This window comes from Furipterus horrens, unplaced genomic scaffold (assembly GCF_987537825.1).
Source record: "Furipterus horrens unplaced genomic scaffold, mFurHor1.1.pri manual_scaffold_11, whole genome shotgun sequence".
Taxonomy (NCBI): Eukaryota; Metazoa; Chordata; class Mammalia; order Chiroptera; family Furipteridae; genus Furipterus; species Furipterus horrens.
This window is the reverse complement of record NW_028327181.1, coordinates 34,229,059-34,250,746: the sequence shown is the minus strand read 5'-3', so window position 1 is coordinate 34,250,746 and position 21,688 is coordinate 34,229,059. Positions and strand designations below refer to the sequence as shown.

The window sequence follows — 21,688 nt, the reverse complement described above, 5'->3', positions numbered from 1 at the left end:
TGAGTCCACTGTGATCAGAGAGGTATGTGGGAAGGTCCAGCTTGGGACAGCCTATACCTGCCCTAAAACTCAACCAGATGGTATAGCAGTAAATAGAACCTGAATTCAAATCCAGCTTCGATCCCCTATACACCGTGACCCTCAGCTGGTTGCTTAACATCTCTGAGTTTGAATTTCATTCATTCATTCATTCATTCATTCAATGAACAAAAACTTGTTTGAAGTGCTTACATTTCTCAGGTGAGAAAAATAACAGGGTTGTTATGTGCAGAATCAGGGAAACCTATGCAAGCAAGCCACATGGCTGAGTGCTCAGTGTTCAAAAGTGAACAAAAGTGTTTGCAAACTTTGACTCTGGAGAAGGACTTAGCTGGCCTTGGAGTTATGTCAGCCTTTGTAGAAGAAGCTGGATCTTGGCAGGGCCAAGTGCAAGGAACAATCATCTAAAGGTACATAAAATGTTAGGTGTTAACTGAACCATGTGCACACCCACAGATGCAGGCAAGCATGTGAGGAAACCCCTCAGGGCTTCAGAAATGAATTCCTTTTTACTTGCTGGGGAGAGAACAAGGTGGACAAATGACAACCACGAGAGACTCTGGGGGGAATGACAGGGCTGTGAGAGAGGCGTGGGGGGCTGCTCTGGGCAGGGCCCCCAGTTTCAGGCCATGGCGGAGAGCTCTTTCTCAGCAGCATAGTAAGGAAGTCATGAAGTGAGTCATGATATCATTAATAAATGTGAGCTTGAGGTAAGTGTTCTGGAGGCAAAGGATATGTTTCTGGGAAAAGCTGGACTTTGGGAGATAAAGGAAGGGCTTCTGGGAGGGAGTGACTTTTAAACTGAGGCCTGAAGGATTAACATATAAAAACTAGATTAGGGTTTGGAAAACTTCTATAAAGGTCCAGGGAGTAAACACTTAAGACTTTGCAACTCTACTGTTGTCGATGGACACAGCCACAGACAATGTATAAATGAATGGACGTGGCCGTGTTCCAAGAAAATTTTATTTCCTGAAACAGGCCAACTGTGAATTAGCTGAGAGAAGCCTGGGTGTCAAGCAGGAAGGAGTGTTTAGGACAGCGAAGGGCATGCAAACAAAGACCTCCCCTGGCAGGAAAGCATGACTCAAGTGCAGACAAGGCTGGAGAAAGTAGGATGAGATGAATGCAGAGCGTGGGCAGAGGGCGGGCCTCCCACTCGCGTCGGTAGGCTATTTTAGGGATTTTTGTCTCTATCCGTAAATCAACGTGGGAAAGAACTGAAAGGTTCTTAGCAGGGGCTAATATGATCGCAGCTGGGATTTTAGAGAGGATTACCTGCTAGTTTGTGGAGCACAGAACAAAGAGAGGCCCAGAGTGGAATTTAATCGGGAATCTGGGCTAAGGTTGTATGCCATAGTGCCAGTTGCTAGTATGGTCTCCAGACTCCAGCTTGCTCCCTCCCAGCTCTTTCAGGAAGCAGCAGAGGACCCCCGTGGACACGACCTGCAAATGAGCATTTCCTCAGGTATGTTGCTTATGCCGACTCAGGGCCACGGCAGACCCAATGCACGGCTCTGTCACCCAATCGACTGCAATAGTTGCCTTTCCAGATGCCTGTGGGCAGCCCGTGTCCATGTCACAGGTCCACTGCCTCGAGCCCCCAGGCCCCATCAGGCCTCAGCTGTCTTTTCCTTGCAGGCATTCTTTCAAGCTCGGTACCTGGGTTGCTGACCCAGTGCCTTGTGCACAGCTACTAGAAGCGCAGGGGCCGTAGAGACAGCTATTCTGACAGCAGTAAGTAGTGACAGCTCACAACGAGAAAGAGACACTATGAAAAGTAGGCAAATTAACTTATAAAAGCACAGAAATGAAGGCAAGTGGGTTGCTCCACATTTTAGTAACGCATGATCCACATTATATATATCACAACACAGTATAATAGCTGGCTTCATAATGATGCACCATGTATTAAAGTAAGGAGGACAGTGGAAATTATAATTTCCATACGGAGAAGTTTTAAAATAATGCTTTCAAATAAATAATTAAAACTCCAAAATTTTAGTGCTTAAAGGAGCAAGATTATTATTAACTTACATGGAGTCTTATCTTCCGGGTGTGTTGGATAAATGATACTTTCTATGCATATGCAAATATATTTCATATCAGTTATATTTACCTAAATTTTTATATTTGAATAAGCACTTCTATCTTCAGAGGTTTCTTCTACGAGCATTTGAATAAGTAGTGAGAAGGAGTACACATTTGTTTTAAATATTGTGATTCCAATTTAGCAGCACATTGGCTTCACTTGAATACTTTATTTTCCACTTACCAGCTCTGTTGCTAGGATAAGTTATTAGCTTATGTGGCCCTCACTGGCCTCACAAGCACTGTGGAGAGGCAGTGAGGTCTGGGTGCACAGTTTCTAGGCTCCAGCACAGCCTGTGTGGGCACAGTGGGCACAGCGGTGTGCTGCAGGAGCTCGCCAGCTAGCAGAGCCCATTCCACAGGGCGGTCAAAGTAGGGTGGCAGTTGTTGGTATGGAAAAATAATACAAGAATTAACAAATAATAACACAAGAGTAAACTGAATTTTGTGTACTCATAACTGCAAACCTACTTTTGCCCAACCCTGAACACTTCTGTTCACAACTCTGTTCAGTGACATCAGGCTGGGAGCTCAAAATCAGTCCCCAGAGAACTGTTCACACCACAGAAATTGGCAAATGCTGCAGATCAGGGCCCTTTTTCCTAGAGAGCTACCTTTTATTTATTTTTATTTTTTTAAATTATATTTTATTGATAAAGCTATCAATTTTTCCCTCTTTGCCTACCTCCACCCAGCAGCCTCCCACACTCCCTCAGGCAGTCTCCCACCATTGTTCATGTCCACGGGTCATGCGCATAAGTTCTCTGGCTGCTCCATCTCCTGTACTGTACTTTACATCCCCACGGCTATTCTGTAATGATCAATTTGTACTTCTTGATCCCTTCACCTTTTCACCCACTCCCCCACACCCCTCCCATCTGGCAACCATCAAAACACTCTTCATAGCCATGATTCTGTCTCCGTTCTTCTTTGCTTAGTTTGTTTTTTAGATTCAACTGTTAATAGATATGTCTTTATTGCCATTTTATTGTTCATAGTTTGATCTTCTTTTTCTTAAATAAGTCCCTTTAACATTTCATAGAATAATGGTTTGGAGATGATGAACTCCTTTAGTTTTCTCTTGTCTGGTAAGCACTTTATCTGCCCTTCGATTCTAAATGACAGCTTTGCTGGGTAGAGCAATTTTGGTTGTAGGTCCCTGCTTTTCATGACTCTGGATATTTCTTGCAAGTCCCTTCTAGCCTGTAAAATTTCTTTTGATAAATCAGCTGACAATCTTATGGAAACTCCCCTGTAGCTAACTAACTACTTTTCTCTTGCTGCTTTTAAGATTCTCTCTTAATTTTTAACCTTTGGCATTTTAATTATGTGTCTTGGAGTGAGCCTCTTTGCATCCATCTTGTTTGGGACTTTCTATGCTTCCTGGACTTGCATATCTATTTCCTTTATCAAATTAGGAAAGTTTTCTTTCACTATTTTTTCAAATAGACTTCCAATTTCTTCCTATTTCTCTTGTCCTTCTGGCGCCCTGTTATGTGAATGTTGGCCCTCTTGAGGTTGTCCCAGAGGCTGCTTATACTACCCTCATTTTTTTGAATTCTTTTTTCTTCTTGTTTTTGTGATTGGTTGTTTTTTGTTTCCTTATGTTCCTAATCATTGATTTGAGTCTTGGCTGCCTCCACCCTACTCTTGTCTCCCTGCAGATTGTTCTTTATTTAGTGTATCTTTTGTTTCTGACTGGATCTTTTTATGCTGCTACGGTCCTCACTAAGTTGCTTGAGCATTCTATAACCAATGTTTCGAACTCTGCATCTGATAGGTTGCTTATCTCTGTTTGTTTAGTTCTTTCCCCGGAGTTTTGATCTGTTATTTCATTTGGGCCATGTTTCTGTGTCTCCTCATTTTGGCAGCCGCCCTGCATTTGTTTCTGTGTGTTTTGTAGAGCTGCTTTGTCTCCCTGTCTTGATAGAGTGGCCTAATATAGCAGGTGTCCTGCAGGGTCCAGAGGCACAATCCTTCCCTATCACCCAAGCTGGTGCACCATTTGTGTGGGCCAAGTACACTTTCTTCTTATAGCTGAGCCTTGGTTCTATTGGTAGCTCAATGGGAGGGATTTACCCAGGCCAGCCAGCTGCAAGGGTTGGCTGTGACCACTTACTACACTGCAGGGGAAGGGTTGTGGTAAAGAGCCACCTTTTAAACACTTTCTAGCTCACCACAGGCAGGCACCCAAGCACTGTTCATCTCTAAGGCCTTGCCTTTCCCTTTCAGCCTATTTTGTTGTGCAAGTTGCTCTTCCTGCTCTGCTCTAGTTTATCCTGCCTCAGAATCACCTGGAGTACTTGATAAAACACACAGAGCTCAGCCCTACTCCTAGGGTTTGTGATCCAGTCAGTCTGAAACGGGATCCAAGAATTTGCATTTCTAATGTTGATCTGCTGGTCCAGGAACTGGCCTAATCTGTCTAATAAACTACAGTCTGCAATGCAAAGCCCTCTGTATGGCACAGAAGAGATCCACGTTCTCTCTCAGGCAATAGTATTAAAAATTAAATTAATGAATGCTTATATAGTTACTACTTTGCACGTACATCATCTCTTCATCTTCTTAAGAATCCTATGAGGTAATAATTACTATTTTAACCCCAACTTTCTAGATGAGGGAAAGTGAAGTTCAGAGAGATTAAGTAATTTGCCCAAAGTCAAATAGCTCATGAGCAGATAAGCCAGATTAAACCCAAATCCTCCAACTCTGAGGTCATATGTTCACGGTGCAAACTGTACAGTGTTAAGAGGCAAGTAGAGGCTGAAATCTAGCCTGTACTCTGTGTGCTCATATGTGCACCCTTATGGCCATGTCAGCCTTTTCCTTATGTGCTTCAAGTGCTATATAGCCTAGCAGTGATAATAATCCAAATCCATACTCTCTCCTCCCTTTTCTGCCAGCCCTGGGGCCACCTACATGATGGATAGAAAGGCAGAGAAGTTGGAAAAGACAGGAAGTACAGAGAGAGGGCCAAGAGAAGACATTACTTGGTGCGTAATCAAGACCACACACATGGGCATGTGGAAGAGGTTTATAATACAGTTGTCCCTGTAGGAGGTTTTGAGGGCAGGGGTCAGTGGGGTGGATCAGTGGAATTTGGCTGGAGGCAGAGCTACACATTGTCAGTGATGATAGCTGAATCTCCTGCCCGCCACTGGCATGTACCTGGCATGGTGGGTGCTCAGTGGGTGGAGCAATTAGCTTGTACCCTGGGGTGCCTGGCTCTGTTTCTCACTTTCCTTCCCACTGCCTTTCAGCAATTAGATTGCACTGATAACAGCTGCCAACTGCTTTGTTGAATCTGATGAGTTCATTAATTTCTTGGGGACTAATGCAAGGATGGGTGGCAGGTACATTTTCTGATTGAGCTTAGGGGCTAATTAGTCTCTTTGCTATGTTCCCAACGGTGGGGAATGGGGTGAATTGCTCAGGCTGTCAGATCTAGTTCTCGGTAAATTATTTTATCTCTGGCCTCTGTGGGTACCTATCTTGTGGCTCAGGTAATACCATGTAGTCCTGGGCGCAGACAGTTGTTGACAACTGGGTCCCCTGGACACAGTGAAGTGGAAAGGGGGCTAAGATGAGGCTAAGGCCTTGCTGGCCCTGTCAGTGTGAAAGGCACATTCAGGATGATAAGGAGGGCCCTAAGAAGTTCAGTCCTGTCCCAAACACCCAAATGCTGACATTCAGCCCAGTGACTCTTTATGTCCTTCTATCTAGATCTGGCCCTTCTCACCCTAGGAGACTAGCAGGAGCCGATTCTGATCATTTTGAGGACAGGGAATCTGAGCCTCTGAAAGAACAATCATTTCACGTTTGTGGAGTGTCAAAACCCAGGAGAAAAACCTGCTGTGTCCAGATTTCTTGGTGGATGTCTAAGGCCCCGTTAGGCCTTTCTCTGGTTATCCAGATCTGTTTACAAAAGGGCACATGTCCACGTCCTCACGCAAGAGAAAGCAACAGACATGAAGACATTAGATTTAGGAGTCAGACAGCTCTAGGTACAAGCCTGTGCCACAACTACTAACTAAGTAGCCTTAGACAAGCTATTAAACCTTTCTGAGCCTCAGTTTCCTCATAAATAATATACTTTACAGGGTTGGTGGGAGAGTTTAGAGATGATTGAACTCAAACATATCTAGTATGACAGGTGTCTAGTAACTACTGTTATTCTTTCTCCCTTCTCTTGAAAATCTAGCAGCTCATCCTATTGCTGGTGTAAGAGGTGTCCTTGCAGTATGAGAAAAGCATTTTCAGGGGCCCATGAGGGAAAATGAAGTCTGGAAATAAGATTTACTTGTGGCTCCAGATGCAAAATCAAAGGAGTATTACTGGGTTGCCAATGTCCCATTTCTACCCATTCCACCATGAAAAAAAAAGTCTAATTGTGTCTTCATCAAGCCCAATACAAAGCCCAAGTTCCAAAAATTCTGTGCCTTCTGTGCCATGCCAAAGTTCAGTTTATATCCTTGTCCAGATCCAGCTAGCTTAGTCTGTTCCAGGTGGACACTGTGCTCAGGCCCACACTGTCTGCTAGGAGAGAACATGCAAACAGGGAGTACATGTGACCAGGTGAAAGAAAAAAGGGCTTTGTCTTTATTAGGCTCAGGTTATATTATCTCTGGCTTGGGATGGATCAAGCACTCCCTCAAACTAATCAATCAGCTTCCCAAGCTTTCCTGAGCTTATACTGAACCCTCCCCTGGATCAATCTATTCCCTAGATCTTCTGGGGTTGTGTGTCTTATCCAATCTGATCCTTTCCCCAAGCTAGACTGACAGGCCTGTGTGGCCGCCACCATGGCTTCTACTACACATGTGCTCACCTCCCCTTATGGTCTCAGGGGATGGACCAGTTGCACCCTCTGGAGACTGGAAGGCTGATTCTTTCTCCCTACACAGGAGAAGGCAGAGCACAGATCCCCTTGGCAGGATGATGCTGCAGTCCCCTGGGGTGCCTATGAATGTTGCAACTTCCTAGAGAAGCAAGCTTATGCTCCCTAGTTAATTATGCTTAATAATGTCCGATTCCCTTTGCTCTCCTCCTTTCTATATCTAGCTACCTACACTAACAACCCCCATTCTCTCCACCCCTTTTCCCTTCAGAAAGAAAGGAGATGGGGGAAGCTTGGCAATACCTGACTTGACTGGTCACTTTTAGGGCCAACAGGCACTTCAGAAAGCCGGAGGAGGGATCCCCTGCACTTGTCCTTGCCCCACCACCAGCAGCATTCTGCCTTTAAGAAAGGATGGCTTCCCCTGCTTCCAAGCATAAATAGGCCAGCCCACACAGGCTAGTGGGAGACAGATACACAAATAAAAATGTGTAGCAGAACACTGGAAGAGCCAGACAAGGCGGCCAGGAAGGCTTGCTTCGGAAGAGTCACCTGTGATCAGAGCACAGGGGTTGAAGCTGAAGCCTCTCACCTGTTGGTTAAGGTGACCTCAGAAAAGTTAGGCGGGTTCTTTTAGTTTGATGTCAGTTTCTTAATCTATAAAATGAGGCTTCCTGTGCAGGCATGCATAAGACACTGCTTATAGAGTGAAAGTGACCATGAGCATGTATAAGGCCAATCAGCTCTTGCAGGGGTAGGGGAAGCTGCCCACCATTCTCCAGGTGGCAACCTCACAGAGGCCTGGAAAGGAGTTTTTGGTCATCTCCCCTTTATCAGATGAAAATATCACCTATAAATACCATCAGGCTCCTACCTGAAACTGGAGGCCTGCAAAAAAGTCCCAAATGGTAGTCAATTGTGGTCCTAGCTTAGCTGTCCCTTCCTCAAACTCTAGGCTGTGACATCAGGAAGATGGTTCTTGCTCACCAATCTGCTAACCCCTGGGGTGGAGGGGAGACAAGAGTGGGACGTGTCTTTATTGACATTGCAACTTTCACAAGAAGAACTCAGAGCCCAGCTCTGCTGACTAGAGCCACATGGCACCCGCAGAATTTGTAGAGGATTTCCAGGAAAGCTGCTGCTGGCGCCTGGGAGTGCCTGGCGGGGCAGATGTGTGTATTTCATTGGGTTTCCAGCCAGCTGCCCGCTGTCTCTCCTGGCTTTGCAGCTCAAACACTCACCATCAGAAAGCATTTGCTAGGGGCTCCAGCTAGTAGAAATACATTGGTAACACACACACACACTCACACACACAAACACATTATAAAAAGGGCTCCACTGGGGGGCAGAGGTGGGGGGACATCTAAAAACCCAGTGTTGTTGAGTTTAGGTCTTGTTGACTTTCTAGAGTAGAGAACTAAGTTGTGGATTTTTTATTTTTTATTTTTTCTGTAGGAGTTAAGACAATGGGTAAGGAAACCTGCTCAGAGGTTCAGTAACTTTTCTGAGGTTACACAGTTGAGATCCATGATCCTGGGTCTGACTGAATAACATAACATTAAAGTGATGCTTCCATGACTTCAGTTGGCTCTGAGGAGAAGGCAGGGTAAACATTACCATCTCTATTTATAGCCAGAGAAACCGAGACTCAGAAAATTTGAGTAACTTGCCTGAGTTCTCATAGCTAGCAAGTGAATCAACAGGACTAGGAGCTGGGTCCTACTTCTGGTTTATTCACTCACTGGCCCATTCAGCGAACATTTATTAAATGCCTAGTATATGGCAGTTCTCTCCAGTACATCATTATGATTCTTATTTAGATAATCGGAATTATTAAAGGCAGGATGAAGCAGAAGAGGTTTGTGGCTCATTCCTGCCTCAAGATACTGTGACTCCACGCGTTCCATTACCTTTTGCATGAGAGAACGCCCCTGAACTCCAATTCATTCCTGATTTATTTTTCCACTTTCTTCTCCCCCTTCTAGATCTTTACGCCTTTCTTCCCTTGCTCTCACAGGTCTCCCCACGCTTCTCTGACTCCCTAGTCCCATGTAATAGGACCCCTGCTCCAGGTTAGCGCCTTTGCTCCGAAGGCCATATCCCTCCCTGCTTCTGTGGCTTACATGCAGCTGGGGGACTGGCCTCTCGGCTCCTTCCAATCACAAAGACCCACAGGACCTCAGCAACCCAACTCCACAGCCTCCTCCTTCCCCCATTTCTTCCCAGTGCTCTTTCCTTGGTCTCCTCAGATTGGCCAGTGGCATGTGGCGGACGGCCTCAGCATGGACAGCCGTCTCTACACCTCCAACATGTCCAACAGCCTCTTCAACACCACCCTGGTCGTCACCACCATTCTGGTAAGCAGGGTGCCCCTCGAGCTTCCCAGCTGCAGCTCCCCAGGGTGCCTCCTCCACCTTTAGGTTACTCATAGGCTTCCCAGTGAATGGAGGAAGGGAGCTCTAACCGCAGCACCGAGACCAACTTGCGGCAGTGTAATTACACTCAAGCTGCTCTTTCATATAGAAACGATATTTGATGAGCGCCAAAGCAGCTGGGGCAGAGGTGTGGGGTGGGAGACAACACATTTGTGGACGCCTCTTCCAGGCAGTGGGGGAGCTGCGCCTGGCCGAGGGAAGAGGACCTTGCGAGGCCAGCGGAAGAAACCCACCAGGAGGGCCCCTTCTCTTTCATAGCAGCCAGCCTCACTTGGTGCCTATAGAGTAAAAAAACACCCCCGTGCATTGGATTCTCATGGCCTACTTCTTCGTTTTTAGCTGGTGAAGAAAACAGTTTATAGGGCCAGGAACCATCTTCCTTTTCTATTCTGTTTTCTTCAAGAATTACCAAGCCTTTCTCTTCATGTGCCAGGCACTGTGCTCATTCCTGAAGACAGAAAGATGACTCAGACTCAGTCTCTGTCCTCAAAGAGGTTGTAATTTAGTAGATGGCCAAGGTTCATTCATGGCCAAGGTATTCTTCTTCCTCCCAAAGGCCTCATGTCTTAAAAAGAAAATGAAGTCTGCTGCATGTATTATGCAATCATTAGCGTGTTCCTTCCCCCCACCCCACCCCTTTAACTAACCAGAAGCACAGTCCCCCGCCTGGTGCGGCATTGATCGGCAGCAGGTAACCGGTGTTGCCACACTGATGTAATTCCAGCCTGAAGCAGAGACTTGATGTCTCAGCCCGCTCAGCCTTCTCATGGCTGAATGTGTTGGTTTCTTTTAGGCTTTTTGAGATTATAGAAAAAGCTCAGGGACCTGCATCACTAACTGCGTGAACTCTTGGAGCCCAGGCTCTGGACTGGAATTACTCGTGTACTGTAGGCAGAGTGGGATAGGTGCCAGGAAAGAGGAGGTATGCACCCAGCCCCCAGGGGTGGAAGGAGAGAGGGCTCCCATCCCATTGGGGAGGTCAGCAAAGTCTTCAGAGAAGAAGGGACATGGAAGATGAGCTCCCAAAGGCAGGGAGAACTGAGTCAAGGAGAAGTGCAGGTTTCCTCAGGAAATGAGCATCAGCAGAGAGAGGTGAGCTCTAAGTCCAGAATAATTTTGTGATAGCTCTTGGGTGCTGCCATTGCAGGGATGGACACCCCAGTCAAGCCCTGTCCCTGAGGTCACCTCCGTGCATTTTGCTGACACAACCTCTGAGTGCTTCATCCTGGGAAGTCTGTCCCAGCCCCCTTACATTCTACCTGGGAGCAGGCGCAGAAGGAAAGATAAGGGGCTGGCTGTGAGCACAGGAGTCCTTAAAAGTGAGCTGGCATCAGAAGAGGAGACGGGGCCCCAAGGACAGAAGAAGGGGAGAGAAAGCAGAGGGGCAGAGATGCCCTTGAGCTGAGGCCAGTGTATGCGAAAGGCTGGGAGACTTGCCCCACATCATGGACATGGCAGTGGACTTGATCAAGGCATAGCCTTTGAGTTGAAGCTTCTTTCCTCTGACACACAGCCCTCTGCCTTCCATTCTCCTACACTCACAAGACTGCTCCCCCAAGCTCCCCTCACAGCCTCTGGTTGTCTGATTACCCATATTTCCCAACCCAGGAGTCCCACGCAGCCTAAGCTCAGCAAACCAGCATTTCACACTTTCCTCTCTTAGCTTCTAAAATCACCTGTGCCCCAGCGCTCAGCCATCTCATCTCACTCCCGCCCTCAAGTCCCATTGCCCTCACATCCCCTGCTCTCAATAGCCACCCCGTTGCAGCCTCCTGCCTTCCCCTGGGCCTTAGCAGCCCCATGTGCTCATCTCTCGCCCTGAGCAGCTTTACCAAACCTTTTCACACACCAAGCCTTCAAGCCTACCTGCCTCCCCAGAGCTCTGAAGGCTGGCGTGCCCCCTCACCTTTGGTCTCCTCACTGCCCCTCTGTATCCACATCCATGCTCTCCACCTTACCTCCCAGGCCCGCTTCCCAGCCTCGCACTCACTTTGCCCTGTCTCCTCCCACCAGATTCTGTGATCTTGCTGCACCACCCAGCACAGATCGTTCTTCCCCAATCTCTCCTCTTTGAAGGATTCCCGCTTTCTACCTACAAATATACTCTGGTTCCTTCCATCCCAAGATGCTATCACCACCACCTTATCTACATCCCACTGCCCTTTCCTCTGCCCACCAATTTAGGGGCTCATGAATCATGGGTCTGTTGGACCCCTAGGCATCCTCCAACCCTGTCATTAGCAGGTTGCAAACTAAAGCCCAGAGAGAGACATGACTTGTAGCAGTGGGTGGAAAGATGGTCTGCTCGCCTTCTTTATCTCCTAACTTCTTAAAATGCTGCTCCACTCTCACTCGTGCGAGTCTCATTCACCCCTCATTCTTGCAGAGTTCGGCCACCCCCACCGACTCTCCCATGAAAGGTCACCAGCGATAGATGACCCAGACGCTTTGTTTGCCTTCTTGAAACTTTTCCCTTCTTGACTTCCAGGACCTCATTTTCCTGATTCCCAGCTTCTCTGGATGCTCTGCTTTGTCTTCTTCTATAGCTGCTCTTCATTTTCCCCAAGATCAGGGTTTCCCCAAGGAACTCTTCTCATCCCTCCTGTCCTTCCTTTGCTCTCCCTCAATGGCTTCAGTATTCTGCACCTTCAGTCACTACCTCCATACAGAAGTCTCCCATCTCTGCACCGAGTCCTTCCCTCACTCAGACATTTCTTCCTGGATAACCTACCAGCACCTCAAATTCACCATGTTCCAAACACATTTCCCTGCCAAACTACCCTTGGCAGTGAGACACCATCCTCATTCATCTCTCCAGGCTACAAGGCTCCGAGGACTCCCACCCTTTGTGCCCACACCCAAGCTTCATCAGGCCTGACCTCTCTGTGCCCTTCCTTCCAGCTCTCTATAATCCAACTGGAGTCCAGCTGTGGCTCATTACTCAGTGTCTCACACGAGGACGGTCTGTCTTCACTCCCAGACACTCTGTCCCTTGCTGCTGGACGCTTCTTACTCACGTCCTTAAGTCTCTGACAGTGTTAATGCTTCTCTACTATGCAGGTACCCTGGCTGGTCTGGCTCAGTGGATTGAGCGTCGGCCTGCGAGCTAAGTGTCGCTGGTTCGATCTTCCAGTCAGGGCACATCAGAGAAGGAAAACTCTGACTCCAAAAAACCTCCGCTGCCTTGCGGCATACCTCTTCAGGGGAAAGGCTAAGGGAGTAAACCCCGACAGAAAATCCGGAGCCGGAGTCCCTAAGGCGGTTTGACGTTGTAGTCAACACCGGCAACTCCTGCGGCGCACCTGAAGCCAAGCTGTATTGACTCCGTCTTTCCCTTGGACCCTTCAGCTGCGAAGAGAGGGGGGGTCTGCTGCATGGGCAACAGCAGACCCTCCATATCACCCTGCCCAGGCTCTGTAGCTTCAGCTTCACTGGAGAGGACACTCCAGCGTCATCGCAAGATGTCGATTCAACACGGGAGGAGACAGATACCGTGTCACTCCCGAGTCGGACTGCACAGCCATTCTCGGCGGTGCAGATAGACTCTTGGGAAGCTACACCATCGTCTCTCGAGACGGACGGCTGCCGACGACGACTATGCAGGTGCCATGTGTAGTCACCTCGTCCCGGCATCCCAGGCCCATACTCACCCTAATCCATCTTTCTAAATTTAGTTTTCTGCCCCACCTCTCTACACCACCCATGCTTCAGTAAATGGAGGACCTATTGTACCCTGATTAGCCCAAGCTTGATCTCACTCAGGACTGTGCCCTTGACCATGCCCTTCCTCCACCCATGATGGCCTCCATCTGTACCACTTCCATCTGTCAGTGTCCTGTCATCTCCCAGAGCCCAGCTCTGCTCCCATCTCCTCCATGGAAACTGCCCTGGACTTTTCACCAGGGAGAGACCCCTCTTTCCAGCACTCCTGGATGGCTGAGATCTGCCTTGTGTTGCAGTTGTTCAGTATGTGTTCTTACCTAGCCTGCTATATTCTCAGCATCCTTGTATCTCACAATGCTCAGGGATCGTTCTATGAAAGGGATGGGACAGGGGTGGGGTCAGATGATGACTTTAAACAAGGTAGAGGGGCTTCAGCTTGATACTCTGTGCAGTGGAACCCTTGTGCATTCCTGGTAACAAAAGTGGCATGAAGTTGGAGGAGGGGAGCTAGTTGCCACCTCCAAAGTAGCCCATTATCCAAGCCACCTCCCTTCTTCTACCTCATGGTCTCCCTAACCTCCTGTGCCCTGGGTCCCCATTCATGTGTGGCTGAGACACCAGGGCTAAGAGGAGAATGACAGCTGTCCAGTTTTGCTGCAGGAAAACCCGTATTTAATGCTGAAGGGGAACCACCAGGAGATGGAAGGCAATGACCGCTATGAGGGCTTCTGTGTGGACATGCTCAAGGAGCTGGCGGAGATCCTCCGGTTCAACTACAAGATCCGCCTGGTCGGAGATGGCGTGTACGGCGTGCCTGAGGCCAATGGCAGCTGGACGGGAATGGTCGGGGAGCTGATCGCCAGGGTAAGTCCATGACCAGGTGGTCTGGACTCAGGGCTGGGTTGAGTGGGGAGACGGAAGGACATAAAGTTGTGCTGTGTACTTATGAACTCTCCATTTACTCAGTCAGTCAATTATTCATGCGTTTTTTATTTACTTGTCTATGAATTGCACAAATCTTTACTGAGCTGGCACTGAGCTAGGCCGTAGTGATAATTGTTTGTAAATATTTGACAGTCCAGCACCTGTAACAGGTAAGGGAGACTTTGACCAATTAAAATGAATGAGAGAGTTTGGGCTCCATTTTTGGATAATCCAGGTGCTCTTTGTTCTGATTATTTTATTGCTCATTAACATCCCTGGCAGGGCTTGGACAGGCCCTGAGAATGTGAAACACACCAACATCAGTTGCCTTTGACCTCTGTGAGGTGTTGTCAGGGATCACCTGGTTGAAGAACAGGGAAAAGGATCAACTGTCAGAAGAGTTGGTCACAGTTACAGTTATTGTTACTTGTGTTATTTTCTGCTGCCGTTAATGGGCTTCCACAGACCCAGGGCCAAAGTTCACTTGCACAGGCTGTCGGTTTTCAGAGTGAATGTGGGTTAAAATTCAGGTGAGCATCTCAGAATATCAGTCACCTGTTAGGTTAGAGCAAGAATATAGAAAGTTCTTCCAGCCGGAAGTCTCTTGGTTTTTTGATACACACTATCAATACCTGTAAAAATTAATTACGTTATTATTAACTCACAGCCCATGTTCTCGTGAATGAACTCCCAGACCTGGTTCTGAGGGTGAGCCTGAACCAGCGCCCCACTTTCTGTGGGTTCTGAGTGCGGAGGGGCCCTGAAGCTCTCCCCGAGCTTCCTCACTGCTGCAGGCAGGTGTGTGCTTCGCACACGTGATCTCTGGTCCTCCTTCAACGTTCCTTTTAGCTACTTCTTATCCCCACTTTAAAAGTGAGCCATCTGGAGCTTGAATGACTTGTCTGGACCCACAAGTTCGTATGAGACTGAACTGGGGTTGGAACCCAGGGCTGTCTCACTCCGGAGCCCACATTCTTTCCATCGCAGCACACACCTCAGCTGGCCTTGATGTCACCAGGAAAGGTGCGCATGAGTCCGGGCCAGTCCATCCCTCCGTCCTCTTTCTCCTCCCTCCCTTCCACCCCTGCTCTTTTTTTTTCTTTTCTTTACTGCCCTTTGTCTACTGAATAATACGATTTTAACCCTTGGCCTGTACCAAAGTTGGACTATGAGATAAAATCCTGGTCTTCAATGTTTAAGGATTCACTGGGGCATTGACTCAGCTGCCTGTGCCGGAGCCTTGTGCTAGCTCTGCAGAGCAGACCGGAGCATGGGTGGGTGCAAGGAGTGAGGAGGAGGCCGCTCTGGAGCGCCGGGCACCCAGACAGCGCACCTGCACGGGCCCCGCAGGCTGAGCAGCAAGGCTTGCGGGCCCCCTTGTTCGGGGGCTGGGAACTGTTCGCACGCTCCCGTGCAGCGGAAGCGGGGTCAGAAGTGAGCCTTGCCTTGCTCCTGGGAAAGGCTTGCCAGTAGGGGGCTGACCCCCCCCCCCCCATCAACCTTCTGTGTCTCCCAGGGCAGGGTGCGGGTGAAGCCCCCTGCAGGGAGCCCTCTGCCGTGTGGGACGCTCCTGCCTAGCCTGCAGAGGACACGGCACTTCAGCAGGGCGGACGTGCAGCCCCAGGGCGGGCAGGAGGCTGCACACCAGGCCCTCCCCTCCCCTCTCACAGGTGTGCTCCCTCACCCCGAGCCCCTTCCTTCAGCCCTTCCACGGCTCGTGACTGGCGGGTGACTTCAGGGGGGTCAGTGTCAGCGCACAACCCTCTGCCTGGGACGGGGACTGGCAGGGACGGGACAGCAGCCTGGGCCTCGAGGCCCTGCAGCTCCTTAAGGAACGACTTGGGCAAGCAGACGAGAACCTTACCATTCACTCCACATCAGCTTTCAAGCCAAAATGCTGCTGCTTTGGTCTCATCAAAAGTTGGCTACGAGGTAAATTAAACTGAATAATTTAAGAAACAGTTGTTGAACACCTTCCGTGACTCTAAGCATTGCAGACTCAATAGGGGACAAAATAAACAGGGTTGCCGCCCTGTGAATCTTCCCAGAGAGAGACGGGTGTGACTGAACGATCCCATTATGCAGAACTTTAGGCCATGACGTGTGCAGAGAGGCACAGGGGAAGGGACTCTGACAGCGTCTGCGGAGCAGGTTCCAGACTTGGGAAATGATGTCTGAGCAGACTCCTGAAGAGTGGGAAGAGCACTGCAGCCGAAGGCTGTCTGACACCAGGACCCCTCCTCCCCAGGTTCGAGGCTTTGATGTTGCTGCCAGGATGTCCTCCTGGGATCACAGGGGCCCTGACTGCTGGCTCCCTGCTGTGGGACTCCTTCTCCAAGCTCCGTGTAAACATTCCAGAGGCCATCCTAGCAGAGCCTTGCTGTCCCTGAGTGTCCCTGCTGGGAGAGCCCCCAGAACCACACACTGCACCTAACTGTCTCTCGTGTACATGGGGAAACGGCGGCTCAAGGGGCTTCAGGCGCCCGTCAGAGCCCGAGCTCACACAGCTGGGAAGCTCACAGCCGGCGCTCAGGCCCTGGTCTGTCCGCTGCAGCACTCGCAGTCGGCGAGCAGGAATCCTGCGGTGGACGGGCCTAAGCTAAGCTGTCAGTTCACCCATCTCTGGTCTGTGTGTTCCCAGGAAATTGATTTCATCCTTTTCATTCCTTCCCCAAGGCTGTAGTGTCCATCAAGAAAGATTATTGGTAAGGGTTTAAAACGTCACACACACACACGGATGGCTGGATGAGAAGTGTGAGGCCCCTGAGCCAGGCTCCCGACAACAGAGAGCAAGGGAGAAGCTTTGTGCTGCCTCAGGAGTGCATTCCAGCACCACAGCAGTGAGGGAGGGGTAGAGGCAGGGAGCGTGTCCTGCGTCACTGTGCTGGCGGCGGCTTCACACCATGCACAGCTGACGGGCAGTCTGCAGAGAGGCCATGAAGCAACAGCCCCACCAGACAGCCCGGGACGGGAGGGAGGAAACTCATCTGCCAACTGCCATCGCTCATTGGCTGAAATGACCCTGTAGTCAGTTTCAAAGCTGTCAGATTCCAAGGCAGTGATGACACTACTGTCAGTACCAACCCTGTGAGGCGTGCTGGTGCAGCCGCTGTGGTGGCCTGGGACTGCCTCTCCCACAGTGGCTGGAGCAGCCAGTGTGTGCCTGGTGACTAAGAGATCCGGCATGCCCTCACCTCTCAGCAGCCTAAGGAAGCCTCTGGGCTGGAGGCTGGAGGAGCAGGGAGCCGTGAGTGATGTGAGGCATCGTGAAGGGTCAGGAAGGGCAGGCACAGTGAGCCGGGCCAGCCAGGATGGCGGAGCACCATGATTTCACGACCCAGACACTGGGGCGGGGAGAGAACCTGCGGAGCCTTCCTCTCCCACGACGCCCTCTCCACCTACTCCCTCCCATGGGTAACAGAGCCTGAGGTCCAGAGGTCAGCCTCAGATTCAGGAAAGGATCTTAGGCCTTCTTCTGCCGTCTGTACAGCCCTGTGATGTTTATCCTGCTAAGGGAGCTGATATAGGAATCTGGGGTGGGGGCAGGGGTTTGAGTTCAGTTCTGTTCAGAGCCACCTCAGCAGCCTCAGACTGGGTACTTCTCCAAACCCCATGGGCATTGGGCATCTGGAAGCAGCCTGGGACACATGTCAGAAGGCTCACTTCTTAGGAATTATTTCCCCCCTTCCCACCGAGTGCTGGCTTACTGAGGGGAGTGAGAGGTCTGCGGAGGAAATGAAAATACACTCATTAAGGCGTCGGACAACCTTCAAAGAGACTGTCTTTAAACAGAAAAGACGGGCAGTAGGGAACTGATTTGCGGAGGGGTGGGAAAAGGAGCTATGAAAAGTGGTATCTTACCATCTTCTAAGAACAGTGTGGTCCTGATTGTGCACCCCGCACATCAGGGTGCGCCAGGCTCTAGTCTGAGGTCAAGGGTGCTTTCAAGAGTTCTGAGTCAGCACGCAGCCACTTAACCTCTGTCTTGTTCCCCAGAGCACGTCCCTGTTCCCTGCCCAGTTGTAGGAATTCAGCTCCTGATTATTCCTCAAGCTTGGGTCTCTGATGTAGCTAACCTTTGCCCTTGCACTCCCCTCACCCCCAGGAGTCAGGACCCTACTCCTGAACCTGAAGCCGGGCCCTATGAACCCTGCTGATGTATTTTTCTGTCCTCAGTCCATGTTACCTGCCCCAGGATGCATTGATTCAACATCAGTGCCTTAAGGTTGAGAAGATACAGCTCTTACTTTCACTGGACTCACATTCTGTATATACAGACCTTCCAGGCACCGTTGTGCAGACCGTATATTGGACCAGGGGTGACTGGGGCCTGAAACGAGCTCTCATGCTGCTCACTAAGCATGTGCTCTGCTGTGAGGCTGTGTCCACATGCAGGTGTTTTTCCTGCAAGGACATCTTTAGTATCCTTGTGCCCGCTAGGTCTGCTCAGAGGATCCATTCTTACAATTCATCTAATGGCCCCAACTATACTTTGAGTGAGGCCCCGTGTATAAAAATAATGAGACCGTAACATGTAATATATGCAAAACAGAATCATTGACAAAGTTTATGGGAATACAGAGAAAGAAAGAAATAGTTCAGCCCCAGAGAGGCAGGCACAGCTTTAGAGCAAAAGCTAAGGACACTAATAACTATTGTTTATTGAATGTCCACTACCTTCCAGGTGTTTATGATGCATCATTTCTTCTCCAGCAACAATCTTATGAGATAAACGTTGTTATTCCCATTTTATAATGAAGAAGCTGAGGTTAACTTCAGCTTAACAGAGAAGCGAACTCAGGGTCACCCAACTATCAAGTGATTGCCCTGAAATTCAAGGCCAAGACTGCCTGACCTCAAAGTTCATGGTCATTCTAATACACCGTGGTGCCTCTAAGAAATGAAACAGTCAGGCTGGCCCTTGCTGGACAAGCGGGAGTTTGCTAAGCACCAAGGGACAAAAGGTGTAGGCAGCGCAAGCGGTGTAGGCAGAGACACGGAGCCTGAAGCATACCGCAGGGTAAGGAGTGTGCACAGGACGCTGTGGCCACAGTAGAGGTGCGCGGAGAGCCAGCAGCTTAAGGAAATGCTGAGAAGGCGATTACAGGCCAGGTTGCGAAGATGACTGTAAGGCGTTTGGACTGTCTTTCAAAGACAGGAGGCAGTTGCTGGAGTCCTTAAGCAGACGATGAGATGATTAGATGTTTGGTGCGGAAATAAACTCGAGAGTAGCGTTTTTCACAGTGCGGTCCTTGACCCAGCAGCAGCAGCATCTCCAGGACTCGTCAGAAACTGGGGCGGGGCAGCAGTCTGCGTTCTAACAGGCCGGTTTTCATGCAGATTCACATTGGAGAGCCTCTGGGGCCCGTGCAATGCAATGGTGGGTGGGGTGGGAGGACCTGGAAGCAGCAGGACCAGTGCAGGGACTGGTGAGATCAAATGAAGACTTGAATGATGGTAGCAGCATTAGAGCTTGAGTAGTAGTAATGAGTTAACAGGCGTTTCATGGGTGGGCTTGGTTAATAAGTAGGGGGTGGCAGGACAGGGACGGAGAGGGAAGGCTTCAGGCTAATTCCTGGCCTCGTTTTGGTGACAGGTTGCTGGTCAGCTCATGCCTGGAGAAACAGTGCATGGAAAAGAGGAGCTGTAGATGGCCAACGTGAGGAGCACAGGACATGGATGTGAAGCACTGGTGGGACTTAGACATGGGGAGGAGCACAGTCAGTCATGGGTAAGGAAGGCCAGTGAGAGGGCAGAGCTGGGCTTGAGCCCTTTTGGGAGTTGTCAGGAGGCAGGTGCTGATGCCCTGGGAGGATTGGCTGTGCCCCCCACTCTGGTCCACACACCTGGCTCTCCCTGTTCTGCTGGATATTCGTTGTGTGGATTCGTATGAGTCCCTGGTGATTCTGACCCCTGTGTCTTCATCCCCAAAATGGAAGCTATAGCACCCTCCCCCAGATCCTTGTGTGAAGTGTGCCTGGCATGCAGTAACTCTCCGTCCCTTCTCCAGCCCTGGTGTCTACACTGGCCTCTCCACATCAGGCCCCACTTGCACTTCTCTGGGCTTGGAGCTTGAATCCTTGGCCTTGCTACCCTCTGTCTTCAAACACATGCACCCATGGGCTTGTCTGCCTGCTTCTGGGAGAGGTGTTCATCAGGGCCACGTCTTTCCCTCTCTCGGGCTGCCCTGGGTGAGCTCCTCTTTGCCACATCATGTTTGGAGACTGTAGAAGCATACCTGACCCACATGTCCAGGTGCGCGTGTGCAGTGGGGAGGTCCAGTGGTGGTGGTGGCCCGAAGGGGCTGCTCTCCCCCATCCCTTCTTGCCCTCTTCAGGAAGGAGGCAAAGGAGCAGAAATTCACTCCAGAGGGAAGGACTCTGGGCCATCTCTTGTGGAAGGAGGCACCTCTGTTCAGGTGGTGGGAGTGGCAGCAAGTCCATTTGTCCTCTTGGGATTACAGAAAAACACCTTGAATTGCACCATAAACCTTAAATCAGTAGCTGAATCTTCCTGGGATACCATTTGCTCACGTGTTAAGTGAGCCTAAGCATTTCCCCCATGTTCTACCTTACCTCAGCTGCAATTTCACCAATATCCTTCCAATCCAGGACTGATCAAGAGCCCACAAGACCCTGCCTCTCCCATCACTTGACCCTCACTCTCTCTGCTGCATACTTACTGGACTTCTCCTCATTTCTTGAACACAGCATTCTCAATTCCAGTGTACAGCCATTACATTTGCTCTTCCTTTGATCAAAAACCAAGTCTCCAATCTACTGTTTCCTTCTCATTATCTAGATCTAAGCCACATATTACCTCTTCTGAGAAGCATTCTTTCTCTGGTACCCCAAAGGGACCCTCAAGATCTCTCCTAGTCACTCTACCACATTGCTTTGTTCTATTGTCTTCAAGGAAATTATCACTATCTATAATTATTTTGCTTATGATTAAGCAAAGACTATTTGTTTATTGCCCTTTTCCTTTCACTGGAATAAATTAAGAGATTAGGAACTGCATCTGTCCTGTTTATCCCGATACTGGTAGCAGGTGAAATAGTGCCCAGCATACAAAAGCACTCAGTAATTATGGGATGAATAGATGCACGGATGGATGGATGGGATGCTAGAAGGCATATGTAAAAGAATTACTAACCATTATAGCCCTTGACCTCAAGGAGCATAGAGCCTGGACAGAAGAGCTCAATGCTGAGAATTATTTGTAAGTTTTCAGGTGATTCCTTTGATAGGTAAGAGGGAAGGTCCCTCCAGTGGCCCAGAGGTCCAGGTGCATTTAGCAGGTTGGGCTTACAGGAAACGATGTTTTCTCTGGGGCTGTTCTTCTGCACATGCTTCTTGGAAATCCCTGCCTCCCCTTCCTGGGCTCTGCCTTCCCCAGTAGCCCACAGCTGCGCTGGTTCAACTCCATCCCACTTCCCCTGCCAATATTATCTTGAGGGAAAAAACTGAAACAACTTCACCTCTCTTTCCTCTCCCCATGTGCTGGAAAGGTCCAGGATTCATTGTCTGACTCTAAAATCGACCTGCATTCTTCTAATTTGTTTACCTGCCCCTCTCCTCACTCCTGAAGCGAGTTGATATGACTGAGTATCTGCTTAGCTCCCCCCCCAACACACATTTACTCTCCAGCTGCATTTGGAATAAACTGTCTCCCATTGTGCATGCTGGCTTTATTA

The 21,688-nt window shown here is 49.4% G+C and overlaps 1 protein-coding gene across 1 annotated transcript in view; it reads left to right on the top strand.

The window, feature by feature from the left end:
- The window catches only part of GRIK4 (glutamate ionotropic receptor kainate type subunit 4), a 214,055-nt gene that overhangs the window by 87,546 nt on the left and 104,821 nt on the right, over positions 1 to 21,688 (top strand). The window contains exons 9-10 of the mRNA XM_090257477.1: positions 9,220 to 9,327; positions 13,729 to 13,932. Coding sequence (XP_090113603.1) covers positions 9,220 to 9,327; positions 13,729 to 13,932 — 312 coding nt within the window. The remainder of the gene's footprint in view (positions 1 to 9,219; positions 9,328 to 13,728; positions 13,933 to 21,688) is intronic.